At 39.4% G+C, this 19,400-nt stretch overlaps 1 protein-coding gene across 1 annotated transcript; it reads left to right on the top strand.

Moving 5' to 3' along the window:
* LOC109230532 (RING-H2 finger protein ATL63) lies at window positions 6,238-7,462 on the top strand. Its single transcript, XM_019396020.1, has one exon. The coding sequence runs from the start codon at window positions 6,443-6,445 to the stop codon at window positions 7,148-7,150; it is 708 nt and encodes a 235-aa protein (XP_019251565.1). The 5' UTR covers window positions 6,238-6,442; the 3' UTR covers window positions 7,151-7,462.

Here is a 19,400-nt window from a genome sequence, read left to right as displayed (position 1 = left end):
TTGCACGCTCCCGGGTAGGGGTCGATCTATGGGAGACAAAGATATCATCCTCTTTGGGCTCATCCCTAAGCCGGTGAAGCAAGTTAGAGTCGGGCACCCTGGACTTAGTATTCTTCTTGGGCTTACGAGCCCGGGTAGCCACCCTATTTTTTATCTTCACCCTATAATCCGGGGAACCCGAGAATTTTCTTTTCCTTTTTTTCTCCTCCGCGGAGCCCTCGGGCTGTCCTGAAATGGATGGTTCGATGGGTAAGGGCGTATCCTCATCCCCGTCCAACGGCCTAAGTTTGGTGTTCTTAGGCAAACCTACGAGGGAATGGAAAAATTCAGCATTATGTAAGTTTGGGGCGTAGTAAATACTATTCAGGGGAGAGCATTACCATGAGAACGGGCCTCCCATTTGCCCTTTGAAAGTTTGCGCCACGTGTTTTCGTAGTATGACATCTGACTGTAGATTCCTTCAATACACTCCTTGAGCCGGGGGATCACCTTAGGAACACGGGCAACATCTGCACAACCATAAATACTGGCAACGAGAGAGGAAATAAAAGAGAAATTGACACTTAAGGAAAGACTAAACTTACGAGATGCATTCCGCTTCTCGGGGAATGGGAGGAACTCGGGAGGGATCAAGTCTTCAGTTTTTAACCGGATAAAATGCCCCTGCCAGTCTGGGTCTCGTTCCTTATCGATGCTCGAAAAGGGGGTCTTGCTGGCTCGACGAACAAGCTTGATTAGTCCTCCTCGAAAAATTCAGGGACTATACAGACGGAGTAGGTTGTCGAGGGTGAAGAGGGCTGAAGCTTTTATAAGGAAAATGCAATCATTTTGCGACATTTCACATTCCAAGATAACCAACCGATGATCGACACGTGTCCGAATTCAGAACGGTGACGGGACATTTCGGCTTGTTCGTCATCTCGGTCGAAACGTACGAAGGAAGGATTTTGGGTTCATCTATCGTTTCTCATCGTTTCGGCAAAATCTACTCTCTAGGAAACGAGGGGAATATCTGTATATAGGTGAAATCGGGGTCAACGCACACCTCGATTTCCCAGTGTATCAAACGGAGTAAGAGTATATGAGATCGAATAGAAGCTGGGAACTCTTTGTAGCAAGGCCCGAATGGAATGCTCGCCATCGGACCTGATAAGGCAACACCCATCGAATCCAGAACGAGCTCCAAGACTTCAAAAAATATGGCAAACGGTTGCACACGACTAAAGATAGCCATGATATCCGCAGTCCCGCACCCAACCGGATATCACGGGCCGGATCTCGCCCAATATCGGTAACAGACCAGTAATTAACGAGAAAGGAGAATTTTTACCCTTTTTAGAAATGTACTAGAGATGAAACTCTCCTACTATATAAAGGGGAAACTTTTATTTCAGTAGGACACATTGTAACACGCATACCAAGGCAATACAATTTCATTTCTCTGCTTTCTAGTTGTTGCAAAGTCCTTATTTTATTTTTGTTCTTTGTTCTTGATTGGCTTCGACCCAAGGTGTGACGACCCAAAGGGTCATCACCGGATTTCTCTCTTTTTCCGTGCTTTCGAGGCCTTGAAAACCTCACCTTTAGTTGCCTCGATTTGCGTGCGCAGTCCGGGCGCGTAGCCGGAAAGATTATATGTTAAATTCTGTACAAAATTTCAAAATGTGGCTTTAAAATGATTAAAGTTGACTTTGGTCAACATTTTTGGTAAACGGATCCGGACCCGTGATTTGACGGTCCCGGAGGGTCCGTAGGAAAATATGGGACTCGGGCATATGCCCGAAGTTGAATTCCGAGGTCTAGAGCCCGGGAAAAGAATTTTTCTGTTTAATTATTTTTCTGAAATTATTAAGGAAAATGGAAATGAAAATTGATTTAAAGACTATGGTATCGGGCTCGTATTTTAGTTCCGACGCCCGGTACAGGTCTTAAATATGTTTTAAGCGCTTTCTGTGAAGTTTGGTCGAAATCGGACGTCATTTGACGTGTTTCGGACCTAAATATCTAAAATTTGAAGTTATGAACTTGAAATGAAAAATGATGATTTTGAGGTTTGATTCATTGATTTTGATGTTATTTTGGCGATTTGATCGCTGACTAAGTTCGTAGGTGTTATTGAGTTAGTGTGTGTGTTTGGTTGGGAGCCCCGAGGGCTCGGGAGTGATTCGGAGGTGGTTCGGGGTAGTTTTACACTTAGAAAACACATCTGATTTTTCATGTTGTTCCAGACCAGATTTTGTTCTTCGCGAACGCAACCCCCCCTTCGCGTTCGCATAGCTCTGACATTTCTCCTTCCGCGTTCGCGTCCCTCCATCGCGTTCGCATAGCTTTATACCCCTCTTCAACGCTTTCGCATACCTCCCCTCGCGAACGCGTAGGCCAAACCTGGACCCCCCCCCCCCCAGTTTCCTTCTATGCGTTCGCATAGCACCATCGCGAACGCGTAGAGCATCAAACCAGCCCTCCTTCGCGAACGCGAGACTGAGTCGACGCATAGAACAAAAAGGCTTCAGTGATTTTTTTTAAAACAGAACATTTCATTACGGGAATTCTTCACTTCTTCTCACGAGTTCTCTTCTCCATCAAGCCTTAGGACTCCATTGAAGCTCCCCTCTTCCAAGACTTTTTGGGTAAGTAATTCCCCACCTAATTCCTTCATTTTTCTTCACCAATTAGTGAATTTCTAGGCCTAAAAACATGAAATCAAAGTAGAAATTAGGGGTTTTGGGTAGAGTTAGGGTTTTGAGAATTTTGGGTGATTCAACCTCAATTTGGGGTCGAATCTTAAAACAAATTATATATTTGAACTCGTGGGGTTATGGGTGATTGGGTTTTGGTCCGAGCCTCGTGTTTGGACCATGTGGGCCCGGTGTCTAAATTTGGAATTTTTGGAAGAATGTTACGAAACTCATTTCTAGGCTATGGGATTATGTTGTTGGGCCCTAATTGATATTATTGAATTAATTATGCCTAGATATCATTGTTTCGGAGTCGGATTGTAGAGGAAAGGCGGTATTTGAGGATTGATTGCTATTCTTTGGACCGAGGTAAGTGTTTGATCTAACTTTGGCTTGAGGGAATAGGATTAGAGTATTATTTGCTAATTGCTAAATGTTGAGTACGGTGTATAGGCATGGTGACGAGTATCTATACACCGGTGTCTAGCATGACCGTGAGTCCTTACTTGTGCTTATGTGGGATTCCGTAGTGACTCTTCCTTGTTTAATTGATGGATTCGATATAATGTGAACGATATGAAGAGAAAATATGATTTGTAAACTCCTTGGAGTGTTGGCTCGAAATATGACATGATTAGGACGTAGGAAATGAACGAAAGAGGAAGAGATGTAATTACTCCGTTGCCGGGACGAGTAAGTGATTGTTGTTGCTCCCTTGCCGGGAATTAACTGTTTATTTGTATTCTCCCTTGCCGCGCCGACCACTTATATATTATGATATGGGATCGTGTGGCACGCCGACCACTTATATATTATGAAATGGGATCGTGTGGCACGCCGACCACTTATATATATCATGATATGGGATTGTGCGGCACGCCGACCACTTATATATTATGAAATGGGATCGTGTGGCACGCCGACCACTTATATATATCATGAAATGGGATCGTGTGGCACGCCGACCACGTATTCTGTGTTAGAAGAGATTTGGTTGTAGTTATCCTTATTTGTTCCTACCGTTCTATCTTATCTGTTATTCCCAAAAGTATGCTCCCCTCCCAGTCTTAGTTATTACTTTCCGCTGTTTTTTTTTTTTTGTAGTACTTGTATATAAATATCTGCACAGGTTGACTTGGTAGTCCTGTCTAGCCTCGTCACTACTTCGCCGGGGTTAGGTCAGGCACTTACCAGCACATGGGGTCGTTTGTGCTGATGCTACACTTCTGTGCTTTTTGCACAGATTACGGTACCGGAGCAGCTCTTGGACCACAGCAGTAGTTGATCGGGAGCCCTCTTCAGTCCGGAGACTTACGAGGTAGCCTAGCTGGTGTTCGCAGGCCGAAGTCCCTTTCCATATTTTCTGTTTGTTTTCATTGTACCGAGACAGACATTATGTATTTTTCTATTCAGACTTATTTGTAGCACTCTTTAGTAGTTCGTGAGATAGCGACTCCAGTCTTGGGTAGTGAAATATTAGACTTCCGCATTTTGGGTTTTCAGTTATTTATGTTTTAAAAGACTTCCGCATTTATTTAAAGGCTCGGTATTTTATTATTGTTATGTTGTTATCCGAAAATATTTAAATGTTTGGCTTGCCTAGCTCCAACAGTAGGCGCCATCACGACTCCCGATGGTGAGAAATCCGGGTCGTGACACAAGGACCCTACCGAGGGCAGAAATTATTGCCCAATCCAAGTCCAAGCTGGTCCATAACGTTACGACTGGTTTGATTATTCATTGTGTCTTTAATTCATTTATCTAATATTATTGATTATTCGTGTTGAATCTATTCGCATATCCTTAAATCGCATACAGATTTAATTATTTTCCGTTTTTAAGGGTAAACACCTTCCATGAACCACACCATTACGGTGTCTTTGTTTATTTTTATTGGTACGTAGACACGCATCTATTGGGCCATATCCGTTCGTAATACAAGTTAATTCACGCTCCTGGAAGATGTGTTAAACACGCATAGTGCCACTTTAGCAGCTGGTGTTTAATTGGTACACTTTTAACTAGCTTTAAGTGCTCAATAGGTAAAATTCTTTGATAAAATGTCTAAGTGGAAAATATGAATTAAGCTTAAGGAGTTGTTTATATATTTGGCCCTTTATACAATAAATAAGACTTATTCGGAGTAAATTGGTTGTAAAACATAAAAGAAGTATACTTAATGAAGTAAGATCTCAACAAATTCATATTCTTTATTTTATACTTATAGAAGCAAAACTTATGCAGTAATCAAATTGTAAGCCTACAAAGGACCTATGCAAAAATAAGTCGTTTTTTTACCTTTGTAAAGGAAGAGGCGGAGCCAAGATTTCAACTTTATGGATTCTGAATATTAGATCGACGATAACTTTACGGGTTCTAACTTTAGTATTTTGACATATTTAATGAATTTTTTAACATACGTACATATTTAAGTACTAAAAGTTATTGAATTCGGCCGAACTCATACCTAGCTTCTAGCTCCGCCTCCTGGGTAAAGGAAGTGTAGTATAGTCAACGAACAAAATCTTGTGTCACGACCCAATCTTAGGAAGCTTGGACTAATCTGCTACGTCCGTGAATATAATGGTCTATGCCTCTGGATTAGGTCAGGTGTCACGAGGCTGGTCTCTCCAAAGATCCAGCTTTACCAAAAACATGGAGGAAAAGGTGGAAATTATCCCCAAAATAGGGAATAAGCTAGTGGTTCATAGGGTCTCAAGTCAGTAATAACTCCAAGGCAGTTGTGAGTTGTGACCCTCTTCATCCTACCAAAACAACTAAGCATCAATTGCATACCAAAGTGCGTCATTTAAATTCCAACAACCATCAAAAGAAAAAGATATAAGAGTTTCACATGTTCTTTATTCTTTTTTCTATGTTAATATTATTAAGTTTTTATCATGTAAAATTCTAAAAGTAAAATAGTAATGTTGATTACTAATTTTTAAATATAAAAAATAGTGAAAATTTAAAGGATATTGCAGATAAAATAGGACACCTTTCCCAACGTATTCAGGCTTAGTAAAATGTGGTTAAGATATTATGTGACCAGGGGCAGATTTAGGAGCGGAAGGGTGTTCACCCGAACCCTCTTCGTCAGAAAAATACACTATATATAGGGTAAAATTCAGTTTGTACTTCTATATATTATATTTTGAATCTCCTTGACACAATCCAAAAGTATAGCTCAATGGTGAAGGGAGTTCAAAATTTTTATTTCTTCTAATTTTTTCAACTTTTTTCTTTTTTGACCCCCTTAGCGGAAATTCTGCCTCCGCCAAGATAATGTTTTTCTAGTGGCACAAAAATAAAGGGAACAAGAGTACACAGAACCATATACCGTCCAATAATATAATATGGTCATTGCGCACAGTCACCAATAGCTGCCGTCGCCTTCACGAGACCTTTATTTCAGCCCTCTTCCCCTGTGATTGCTCTGTTTCTCATGCATGACTCTAACTTTTAGGGATTCTCTTTTGACCTTGTAAATTAACCAGGGAAAAAACAAATATTAATTTTTTACATATATATCCTACTCTCTCCAAATATTAACAAATCACCCGCAAATATAGAAGAAATCAAAATTTATTCAGTCTCCAACGACCTCATTTTCACGGAAACGTAATCCCAACTCAATGTTTCTTACGCCCTTGCACCAAATAAGTAGGAATTTCAATTCATAACTTCATTACCATAGAGACTTCTTTGAAAGCTACTTTTTTTGCTTCACTGTTTTCATTAAACTCACACAAAGCAACCAAACAATGTTCACTACTTCTTCTTCTCCTCCTCCTCCTCCTCCTCCTCCTCTTCTTAGAGAGAACTTCATCCATAGCATTCTATCATATGATAGCAACATAATGCTTGCAGCAATCATATTACTGCTTTTTGTAATTCTCTTTGTTTTACTTCTGCACATTTATGCCAAGTGGTTCTTGGTCCAAGCTCGTCATAGGAGTGGAAACTCTGTTTCTGTTTCTCATGTTACCACGACCCCTGCAAGTAAGGGTCTCTCAAGATCAGCTATTTCTTCAATTCCTTTGTCCAATGAGCAGCAGGAGAAAGGATTAGAGTGTATAATATGTCTGAGTTTGTTCGAAGATGAACAAGTTTGCAGGAAGTTACCCAAGTGTAGCCATGCATTCCATGTCGATTGCATTGACATGTGGCTATATTCTCATTCCACATGTCCCATATGTCGAGCACCTGTCCTCAATGATCTAAACAACAAGACTACTCTTGAATCTAGTAACCAAGAATTAATGACATCTTCTTTGGCTGATCAAGAAGAATCAATCTCTACATTAGAGATTATTGTTGATGTTCCAATTAATGATCGATCAGAGAATGAGAATAGCTTAAACGTGGATGATCCATTGTCCGTGACTTCTTTGGCTGGTTCACTAAAGAGAATGCTGAGCAGAAGCACATCTGAAAGAAGAAAAGCTCCACCATCTGCGAATGTTAATTAACTAGTCTTTATAAAATTGTTAGATTTGAGAGAAGGAGAAGTTCTCTAGTATTTGTACAGATCCAAGAAATAGGTAAACTTAACAATGTTAGTACTAAAAAAACTGAAGGAGAGAGAGAGAGTAGTTAATTAGTGATCAGCCATTCAGCTTTGTTTCTATAGATTCTCGAAATTCAGCTAAGTATCGGTCAAATCTGAATTCGATGCGATTTTCTTTACGCACACAACCGCCCCCACCAAGAGCTAAATTTAGAACATGTATGTGTATAGGATAAAATTGATTTATATTAAATGATCGAATGATTGCATGCCACGTGGAACCAGAGGCAGATAAAAGATGAATCGAGTAAGAATAGAAGCCGAGCACAACAACTGCAGTTGGTATCGGATAGATTCCGAAGGGAACATAATCAACGGAAGCAAAACGAATGTTTGTCATCAGATGACATTTAATGAAAAATTTGAGGTCATTCCGGGTTGATTTGATATGGTTCGGCACGAGTTTTGGAAGTTAAAATTTCAAAAGTTTATAGAGTTTGATTTGAGGTGCGATTCGCGATTTTGATGTTTATGTGTGATTTGAGGCCTCGAGTAGATCCAAGTTATATTTTGGAACTTTTTGGCATGTTCGGACGGGGTCGTTTTTGATGTTTCGACGTTGTTTCTTCAAGCATAAATGATACCACATTACTAAAATAAGCTCTAATTACCATTTTTATTGAAGCATTAGATCCGTATCGTAATTACAGAGCCATAGCAAAAAGAATCGTTAAATTTGGACATCATATGGGGGAGTTATGCTCATTTTCAAAAATGACAGATGAAAATGCGCAGGTGTGACTTTTTGGGTTTTGGTATTTTTAGCATATCGTGAGTTCTAGAGCTACAATTGAGGTAATTTTCACGGTGTTCTTCTCGTATTTTCATAGGGGTCGGTATCTATTCTTAATTTTTATATTTTAACATGATTCCAAGAGTTCATTTGTGAATTAATCCATGTTTTGATTGGAGAATTGGAGAGTTTTATCAAAAACTTTTCTAAAGAGAATAATTGGGTTTTGAATATCGATTCAGAGTCGTAATTGGATGAAATAAGTACAGTTGGACTCGTAATTGAATGGGTTATCGGAATTTTGGAATTTTTTCGGGTTCTGAGGTGCGGATGCGGGTTTGACTTTTTGGTTGACTTTGAGTAAATGTGTAAATATTAGACCTTTATCAATAGGGATTGTTTTCTTAGGCATTATTTGATGTATTTAAGTTGCTTTTGGATAGTTTCGAGCCGTTCGAAGGTTGTTGCGCGCGGTGTGACATTTTTAGAGCATTGCTTGTCCTTCTCGGTATTGAATTTGGCTTGTTCGAAGTAAGTAACATATCTAAACTTGGATTTGATGGTATTTACCCCTGGGAACTATATTATAAGAGATGTATTGAGGTGACATACATGCTAGGTTACGAGTGTGTGGGCGTGCACCGGAGAAATCATGATTCTAGTTGGCTATTAGATTATGACCGAACTTGTTTTGCTGAAATCTTGTTACATCCATGTTCTCCCTACTTGTTTGATTGTATGAGCTGTGAATCATGTTAGAAATCATGTGTAGGATACATGCTTATCCGGTTGATACCCAATGAGGCTATCTCTGTTGTATTGAGTTATCTACTCTAACTGTAATTATATACTCAGTGATGATTCTTCATTGCATATCATATCTCAGCATCTATTCATCATTCATTGTTACATCACTTATTATCATTGTTTGGGCTGAGTGGTACGAGATTTATGAGCCTTTGAGACTTGAGAGATTGATGACTGCGGTGGGCCTGAGAACTGTGTTGTGAGTGTTATTTATGGGATAGGGCTGCACGTCGTAGCATGCCTTATTAGCTATTTATGGGATCGGGCTGCATCCCGTAGCAGGCCTTATCGCCTTATTTATTATTAAGGGATCAGACTGCACGCGCGCAGCAGTCCATATTGGCTTTATATTAGCGCTTGGGCAAGATCCGCCCCTCCGGAGTTTAACATACCAACAGTGAGCGCAGGTACTGTATAGTACTGAGTGATTGTGTGTTATGAGTGGGAGTTTGAGATAGACAACTTGAGTATGTTTTAGGGTGAGAGTACCTTGGAATATCACCGTGAAATCATTCATTTGACATGCATACTTGGCATGTAGGCATAGAGATGCCTTTGCCTCATGCTATACGGTATTGTGGCATTCATGATTTGACATGTACATTTGAGATGTGTATTCCTCATGCTAGACGGTATGTGATAATTGATGACTTTACATGCATATTGATATGTAAGCCTAGAGATGTACTTTTCTCATGTTATTTGATAATGAATTATCTTATCTGTTATAGAAAGTTTGGGAAAAATCACAGTTTTCTAATATACTCATTTTGGTAATTCCGGTGAAAGATTTAGGTTTTGTTATACCGGAAAGGCATGTCAATTCTTCTATAATTGTGAATGAGCTGAGCATGAGATCTTTTGAGTTATTACATGTATTGCGTTCATTATATTCTTATGAGTTGTTTTCGGCTATTGGTGTTGGACTCTGACCATTTTCCCGAGCTCGTCACCGCTTCCAATCTAAGGTTAGGTTTGTTACTTATTGAGTACATGAGGTAGGTTGTACTCATTCTACACTTCTGCACCTTACGTGCAGATTTTGGAGCTGGTGTTGTTGTGTATGGCGGGAGCTGCCACTGAAGATGTACCTATGTTCCGATTATAGTTGCTCTTGTTCTTGGTGGCTTTAGATTTATAAATCTGTTTATATATATTTCGAACATATGATGTATTTATTTCGTACTAGCTTTGTAAACTCTATTTCTTAGAAGCTGATGATTTGTATTACCAATCCTTGAGACTTTTGTATAAAAGTTCAGCTATTTCATTATTTTTTTCTCAATAAATCTCATTTGAACTGGATTATTGTTAATTGGCTTACCTAGCATGTTGGGTTAGGTGTCATCACGACAAATGGATTTTGGGTCGTGACACTGTGCCATTTGATTTGATATCTTGAGTACATTTTCTCACACTATGAAAGTTCTGCTTTTACCATAGTAGTTTGATGGTCATCGTCTTTAAGTTAAGGATTAGTTGTGATATTGAGAAATATTAACTGTAATTTTGTCTAGTAATCATTTATTGCTTCACATATTGTTCTTGTATTCTTCTCTGTTATATTCTAGTATTGTTTCTATTGCAATTCTACTGCACAGGTTATATTATCGAGTATCTTTTAACTAAAAACCCTCGTCACTACTTCACCGAAGTTAGCCAAGACGCTTACTAGGTACACGGGGTCGGTTATACTCATACTACACTTCAGCACCTTGCGTGCAGATCTTGGAGCTAAGATACGGTGGATGCCAGGAGCTAGCACTGAAGATGTACCTGTCTTCCAGATTTAGCTACCACTTGTCCCTGGCTAATTTTAGAGTTGAATTCTGTTTATTTACATTTCAAATAGAAGTTATATTTATTTCATACCAGTTTTTGCAAAAATCCAGTCTTAGTAGCTCATGACTTGTACTGCCAGTCATTGGAATATTGTATGGAATTCAGTTATATCATTTGTTGATCACTTTTATTTATTAGAACTGTATTGACTGTTATTGTGCTTACTTAGTGGGTTGGGATATGCATTAACATGTCTAGTTGAATTTTAGGTTGTGACATTAGACCTGAATCCAAAAAAAAGCATATGCGAACTTCTAATATTATACATCAAGTTTGCTCAAATAATTCTTATTTCTACCAAGACGTCCTGGTTTTATGGGTTAAAATGACATTAGACCTGAATCCAAAACAAAGCATATGCGAACTTCTAATATTATACATCAAGTTTGCTCAAATAATTCTTATTTCTACCAAGACGTCCTGGTTTTATGGGTTAAAATGGAATTGGTTCAGAAGCTTTTATCATATTTAAAAGATCAAAGGATAAATATATATGAGAAGATATTGACATAGGCCGCTTTTATAGCTTAAGCCAATTTAAAGAAAATAGAAGAACAATAATAGTTGTTCCAGTTTTAAAATGAGAAGCTTAATATATTTCAAGAGCCTCACATACTACTTAAATTGATTAGCACATAGATGTTTAACCAAAAAATAAAATTCTCAGTCAAAGCCTATATTTAGAAGAAAACGGGTTACTGATAACTAAGTTTTACTTCACTTCCACGACAATCTATTTGGAAAATAGTAAAAATTATAGAGAGAATTAACAAAGAGAAATAAGGAATAAATTGACAGTCAATCCCTAAAATCAAGGTTGAAAACTTTGATAAAGCAGAGAATTATAGAATGTATTTTAGTAGTACTTGGAACTTGTCCTTAAAAATAAAATTCTTTATCCTTATATAGGAGCGTACAATTATAACATTTTCAACACTTATTTCGAATCCATTATGAGCATTAATTGTATTGATTGCTGGTTATCATAGGTAACCATAACTGACGTATTTATAGCTATAAATGCCATATAATGGCTCCGATTCCCCTTTCTTATTTACTTCTGGTTCGTGTATTTTCCCTTTTTTTTACCTTTATTCATTCCGTTCCCGCCTCTTCTTTGACAATTGTCAGGCCCAATCCTCTGTTCTGTACTGTCTCGTGGGTGTTTTCCCCGTACCTTCCTTGTATTCTTAATTTTGATAATTGAGAGTGCCACTTGTTGCTATGCCATTATTCTACGCGTCATGCTTTGTCAGTTTACTAACATTCCACGTGTAATGTCTTTTTTCCACAAATACAGATAGAACCCCACTTTCTGTAAGTTTTTATGGCGGGAATTCTTTGCCGCCGTTTTTCGAGTGTCATCATATCTCCTTAAGAATCGACGTGACATACGTCACGTCAATTTAATGCCCATGCCACATGGCTTCTAATGATTGGCTCTGTAGTTTTTCAACGCTTTTTAGGGTTTTTCTATGGCTGTGTCAGTCACGAAGTGATGGTTCCATTATAACGCTTAATAATGACTAAATTTAACGATGGTAGTGTCTTCTTATAAATACTTCATTCCTTTTTGATCTCTTGGAGTCTTCCCACCACATTGCTTCTTCTTTGTATATCTGCGTCCTTCCTTTCCTATTCCTGTGGACAATAATGTCTTCTTCTACACCTGACCCCCGTAAGGTTGTGATTGTCGACGAACTTGTTCCTTCTACTGCTCCTACTAGAAGTAGGAGAGGTGGTATACTTTTTAGTCTTGGTTCACTATCTAATCGTGGTTCTTCTTCCTAGGGTAGTGCCGCTAAGCCATCTTCTTCTAGGCCTAGGGCCCCTTTAACTCCTAGATCTTCTTCTAGGAATAGAGATTTAAATGATCCTGTGCGTGAACCCACAGTTGCAGAGATTGTTCTTCAAGAATTTTCTTTTGTAATTGATCATGAAACTATAAGCAATCAAGTTTCTTCTATAGCCTCCCTCAATCCTCCTGACCTTTATCCGAGTTTAATCACTACCGATCTTCTTTCCCTGGTTCGACGAGAGTATTATTGGAAATCAGATTTCTCAATTTTAGTCCCTGGTTCCAACCAGAGAATTATCATGCTGGTTTTTCTTTTGTTTATACCTAGCCCTTCAATTTAGGGTTCAAACCACCTATTGATCCAGTAATCGTTGAGTTCTGTCATTACTTCAACGTGTGTCTTGGCCAGATTGGCCCCATAGTATGGAGGGCTGTTACAGGACTTCGTTATTTATCAGATCAGGTTTCCATGCTTTTCACTTTTCGGCACTTGCTTCATATCTACTCCCCCAAACTATTTCGTGAAGGTGTCTTTACTCTCGTGGCTAGAAGTAAGAGAGTATTGGTTAGCCCTGAAGACGATCGGGATCGTGGTTGGTACACTCATTTTGTTGCTGCTCCCACTAGTGAATTAGTGGGTGAGAAAAACATGCCTTTCCCGGAGAAATAGAACTTTGCACGTAAGCTTTTTTTTTCTTTTATATCTTAAAAAACTCCATGTAATCATATACCTATTTTTTCAGCAACTTTGAAAGCTTTTGGTGAAATTTCCAACTTCCGTACTTGGGTAGAAAAGATGTTAACTGCTGCTCCTATGGAGAAAAGATCCTGGAAATACCTTTCTCAAATATTTGGTTGGAAAGTGAAGACGCACAGTACTTTTTACCTTCATTGTTTTTTCTTTTCTTTTCCTTGTTTGTTCAAGAATTTCCCATCCTTCCCCTTTTTTTTATTAGAGTTTCCTATTCGTGTCATTAGCCCCGTGTCTGTTCCATCAACCAGGTTTTTCGTGAGTCTTGCCCAGGAAAGGATTTTAAGTGCTTCTTCTTCAAAAAGGAAAACTGACGGAGCCCGTGGATCTTATGTCGACGAAGAAACAGATGAGGGCTTTTTTTGGTTCGAAGGCCATGCGTCAGGAGACGTGTGGTTTCTAATGATGAAACTACTCCTTCTCATGACCCTCCATCAAGTTGAATCCCCTTTAGATCACGGATGATCCAGAGAGTGCCCCTTTAGTGATTTCTGATGAAGATGTTGCTGATCCTCCCCAGGTTATGTTGATAGATTGTTTGCTCATGGCTTCGAGGGTGATGAAGCTTTTGGATTGTTTCTGAAGAATTATCCCTTGCTTCCCTTCCAGTTTCAATTTCCATTAACCCTCCAGTGTCCTTACCTGATGCTACTCCTGCTGTTATTCCCATGACTGCTTCTCACGCAGAGGCCGAACCTTCTAGCAGTAGGAGGGCAATGAAAAGAGTTGTTGTTGAGGTTCCTGAAGGTGGAAACTTATTAAGAAAAGTTGGTCAAGCCGACGTATGGTTGAGACCTCTGCTAGGCCCCATAGAGAAGAAGAAGTTAGAAGGCTATAGCTCACTGACTTTAATGAATGATATCGTTCATTCTTCCTTGAAGGTACAAGCTTAATTATATTTCCTTTCTTTTCTCTTTCTTATTCATAACTCTTCTTCCTTTTTTGCAGTTCAACTTGATTGGCACATAGCTTATGAAAAGAGTTTCTCAGGCGGACAAACAAGTTATAGATTTGCACACCGAAGCTGATAACTAAAAGGAATAATTCGAAGGTCTTCAATTGGAAAAAGAAGTTCTGGTAGAAGAGAAGAATGCCTTGGAACAATAGATGACAATGATTACCGCTGAATTAGAAATTGAAAAAGCTTCCTCTAGCCAGGTTGGAAAGGATAAGGGTATACTTGAATCCTCCTTTGCTGAACAACTTTTCAAGGCAACTGAAGAAATAAGTAGTTTGAAGGAACTCCTTAATAAAAAAGAGGTTTATGCGGGAGAATTGGTTCAAACACTTACTCAAGTTCAGGAAGATATCCACGCCTCTACTGATAAGATTCAGTTCCTGGAAAGTTCTCTCGCTCCTTTGAAGACAACTTACGATGCCTCTGAAGCAGAAAAAGAATAGCTGAGAGTTGAGATTGACTAGTGTGAGAAGGATTATGAGATTCTCGAGGGTAAGCTATCGTTGGATGTGAGCTGGTCTTCCTTAAACACTCGCCTCGAGACTCTAATTGAAGCCAACCAGGTAGTTTTTGACCTTAATGCTGAGATTGCTAAGATTAAAGAAGCAATTGATAAAACTCAGCAACGTCAAAGCTTTTCCTCACCTGAAGACGAAGGTCACGAGGGTGAAGAAGATGGACTTGTTCCTGGTGGGGCTGATGTTCAAGCCTCTTCTTCTCAAGTTGATCCTTCTTCTCCCGTTGATGTGCTCCCGTGGATGACGCTCCTTAGTTTTTCTCCCGCTTTTTTTTGTTAACTTTTATTTTATTACCTTTCTCTTAGCTTAACAACTTTTTGGAAGGTTTTTTTTGGGAAGGTTGTTTTTTGGTTACCCCTGGCTTCTTTTGGGTTTAATGACAATGTTTAATGACAAACTAATACCTCTGTTTTTCCCAAGGTTTAGTGTATATATATATATATATATATATATATATATATATATATATATATATATATATATATATATATATATGTTTCGGTTGCTTTTACCGTTTATTCTGCTCTTTGATATTTGAGCTTTTTCCTTGCATTTAAAAATGCCTTAACAATCCCTGACTTTAATTAACACGGGTTTTCATAAAAGAGGGCCCTTTTATGTTAACGACACTGATGAAGATGACATTTCATCTTCATATTGGTGTAAGTATATGAAAGACGAAGTAGACTGTATGACCCGAACGGTCGTTTTGAGCTTTTACACTTTGTTCGTCAGTTCCTGGGCATGACTTGCCCCGTTTGATGTATTACGACTCATGTAAATCATTGGTTTTGGTTTTTAGGGTAATCGGAATGAATTTGGAAGAACAGTTTCCAGTTTGAAGCTTGAATTTTGAAAGGTTTGACCAAGATTTGACTTGTTTGTATATGATCTCGGATCAGAATTTTTATGATTTTGTTAGCTCTGTTAGGTGATTTGGGACTTAGGAGCGTGATCGGAATGCATTTTGGAAGTCCGTGGAAGGTTTTGGCTTGAATTGGCGAAATTGAGATTTTGGCGATTTCCGGTTTGGTAGGCGAGATTTTGATATAAGGGTCGGAATGGAATTCCGAGAGTGGCAGTAGATTCGTTGTGTCATTTGGGATGTGTGCGCAAAATTTTAGATTATTCGGACGTGGTTTGGTTGGATTCTTGGTGAAAAGCGAAACTCGGAAGATTATAGAAAATTTGTCTTGAATCCGATGTGTTTTGGGTGATTTGATGTTGTTTGAGGTGTTTTGATGATTGGAAAAAGTTTGAATAAGGTATTAGAATATGTTTGTACTTTTGATTGAGGTCCCGGGGGCCTCGGGGTGATTTCGGATGGTTAACGGAGAAGTTTGGATTTTGTTGCAGCTGCTGAATTTGCTGCTTCTGGTATTTTTTCACCTGCGGATTGGGGACCGCGGGTGCGGCGCCGCAAATGCGGTTGATTGGTCGCAGAAGCGAAAGAAGGGCTTGATGGACAGGAGCCGCAGAAGCGGCTATGTGGACCGCATCTGCGGAATCGCAGATGCGGAAGGCTGACCGCAGATGCAGAAGTTTGGTTGGTAAGTGATTTTCACAGAAGCGGAGGTAAGACCGCATATGCGGTACCGCAGAAGCGGGTATGGTGCCGCAGATGCGGAAGTGCTGGGCAGAATGTATAAAAATGTCCCTTCGTGATTTTCAGTCTTTTGTTCACCATTTTTGTGCGATTTTGGAGCTCCAAGTTGTGATTTCAAGAGGGGATCAAGTGTATCCATAGAGGTAAGCTACTTGGGCTTTATACCTTGTGTTTATGGTGATTATATCATTGTTTAATCATGAAAATTTATGGGAAATTAGAGGAAGAGTTGGGAATTTAGGGCTTGAAATTGGAGAGTAAAGTTTTTGAATTTGAGTGACCATGTGAGGTCGGATTTTGGTAAATTTGATATGTAAAACTCGTGAGAGGATGAGGATTCCATTGATGTTAATTTTATCGGATTCCGAGACGTGGGCCCGGGGGCCGGGTTTGAGAAATTTTGGGATTTGTGCTAATTGTTGATTATTTTTGCTTGAGGTTCGTTCCCTTAGCCTATTTTGACATCCTCGTTCTGATTGTGGATAGATTCGACGCGGGTGGAGGCCGATTCGAGGGGTAAAGGCATCGCGAGCTAGAGATTTGACCGGTCGAGGTGAGTAATGATTGTAAATGATGTTCTGAGGGTTTGAAACTCCGGATTGCACATCGTAGTGCTATATTGAGGTGAGGCACACGCTTGATGACAAGCGTGGAGTCGTACACTGATGTTCTAAATGTCAATACCACACAAGAGGGGGGGGGGGAGGGTGATTTGTGTGGTACTAAATTTTCGCTCTAGAAGAACCTGGTTCTTCTAGATGTACTTATTACTACTGTTTGCGGAATTAAAAGTACATAAAATAAAGAACACAGAGATTTTTACGTGGAAAACACCTGGCTCAAAAGGTGAAAAAACCACGACCTACTACTCAGTAGGATTTTCCCAAACTTCCACTAAAATCACTGAGCCAAAAAAGCATTTAAAAAACTCTTGTAAACCTAAGGATTAAACTCTAATCCCACGGTGGCACACAACCTCAGCTGTTGCGACAACTTCAAGTTAACTCTAACTTGAATACTCAAAGTACCTAATACAATTGCTTCTATGAAAGCTGAAAGGTACAAGTTTAAATCACCTACTACAATTGAACTAGAATAAAAGAAAGACACAATTGAATTGGTTCTTCTATCTTGTCCAAGTAGCTTCAGGAATGCACACTTGAATCTCACATAAATTGCTTGCAAAATTGCCTCGCTCTTTTGCTCTCAATTTAGTTTAACTTCTGCGTTTGTGCAATACCTGTAAAAGAGAACAATCACTGTTATTTAATGAGTTAGTAATTAGAGTTTGATTAAGACTCAATTGCTGATCTTCCATCGAAGTTGAGTCCTTGAACAACACAAACTCCAACCCTATCCTTTATCCGGATTGTGTTCTCTTCTCATAAGGAGACTTTCACTCCTTATCCAATATGCAACCTTTTCGATTAGTTCAGGAGATATTGCTGCTTGATCACTGAGACTTATCTCCTTCACGTGCATCTCACATGTATAGGTTGATAAATACTGTGCCTCACATGATGGACCTGGTCCATGACTGAGTTCATTTGTCATTCTTCAAAACTTCACCTGAACTTGGGCCAACAAATTCCCCCTTTTTGATGATGACAAACTCTGTGCTTTTACTGATCAAAAAATCTGTAAGAACTCAGCTTAACCATCAACACTTAACTTAGAATTTTAACTTATCATCAAGGACCAGATTTAATTAGGTTATAAATATCACATTATTCAGAATAAAGAGTAAAGCACAATATCTCTTCCCCCTTTTGGCATCATCGAAAAGTTGCATACCCAATGTGAATCCCAGATTTTAATAATTACTCATGGCCACTAAGGCAACTGCAAGTGAAAACATGAATCAAATTATCAATAATCAACAGACATAATTGAACTATTAAGATCAAAAGCTGCATAGAACAAGAGAAACAGCAGTAGTCATTGATAAGGATATGTTTCCACAAACAAACCACAAAAAGAAAGAAAAAACTTCCAAAACATGAGCAAAAAGAAACTGAAACATCCCTAAATCGGGTCACTGGGGTCACTGGGGGTTACTAGACTGGATCTAAAGACAAGTGCTGGAAGGCCTAGGGCTTGGAAGAACTAGATGGTTGAGATTGGAGAAGGTTTAGCATATTCTGAAGCATTCCATCACTCTTCTCCTTTTCTTTTGCTAGCTCAGTTCTAAGGCCATCTCTCTCATTCTCCAATTCAGCCACACGTGCCTTGAGCCTAGCAATTTCATCATCCTTAGTTCCACACTCCTGAACCAAGGCCCTAACCTTGCTGTTGATGGGTGTCTTCAGAGATGAACCAGGTTCAACTGGGGTGGCATTGACTGGATAGTCACAAGCTAGAAGAGTCTTGACGCCAAAATGTTCCTTGCTTGATGCCATCTCCCATTTCTTCAAAGGCACATTCAGCCTGTCCAGAACAGTAGTCAATATGAACCCATATGGAGTGGCATGAGCCTTGGAGCCATTTATGACCTTGTCTAGTAATTTGACAATAAAAGCAGGCCAATTGATCTGCATTCCTCTCACAAGGCATTCTATAAGAACCAGGTCCATGTAGTTGGCAGTGTTCCTTCTCTCCTGTCTGGGCAGTAGACACTTGTTGACAAACTCAAACAAGACCTTGTGCTCAGGCCTCATCTCACTTTTCTGCACAAACCTGGCTTCAGGCACATCTTCAGTAGCTTTAACATCATAGAAATTCCTAGTGATTTGAAGAGCAGTAGGGAGAGAATCCAGACATGGTCACCTTTGCCTTGTATAATAATCATACCCTTCACTAGGTATGTCCAGAATCTCACCCAGTTTGAGTGCATCAAACTCCACTTTTACTCCTTTCACCAGGCAGGTGACTACCCCATTCTTCATAGTGGCATTTGCCATAAACTCAATCAGTTCTTTCCTGGCCAGCCTTCCATCCATTTCCAGGACCATGTCCTTCCACCCTTGTGCAGTAAGAGCATCCACCAACCTCCTCATTCCTGGTTCATCCAGGTCTTTCATCAGCCTTCCTTTCAAAATTTTTCTTTTGCCAAAGATGGCAAACCTGTCTTGTTCTTTCTCAGATTCTTCCTCTTCTTCTTCACCACTCCATTCTTCATCTTCCTCAGTAATTTTCACCT

Source organism: Nicotiana attenuata, chromosome 7, assembly GCF_001879085.1.
Source record: "Nicotiana attenuata strain UT chromosome 7, NIATTr2, whole genome shotgun sequence".
Classification (NCBI taxonomy): Eukaryota; Viridiplantae; Streptophyta; class Magnoliopsida; order Solanales; family Solanaceae; genus Nicotiana; species Nicotiana attenuata.
Note: the sequence above shows the minus strand (reverse complement) of the source record. Positions and strands in the feature narration are given on the sequence as shown.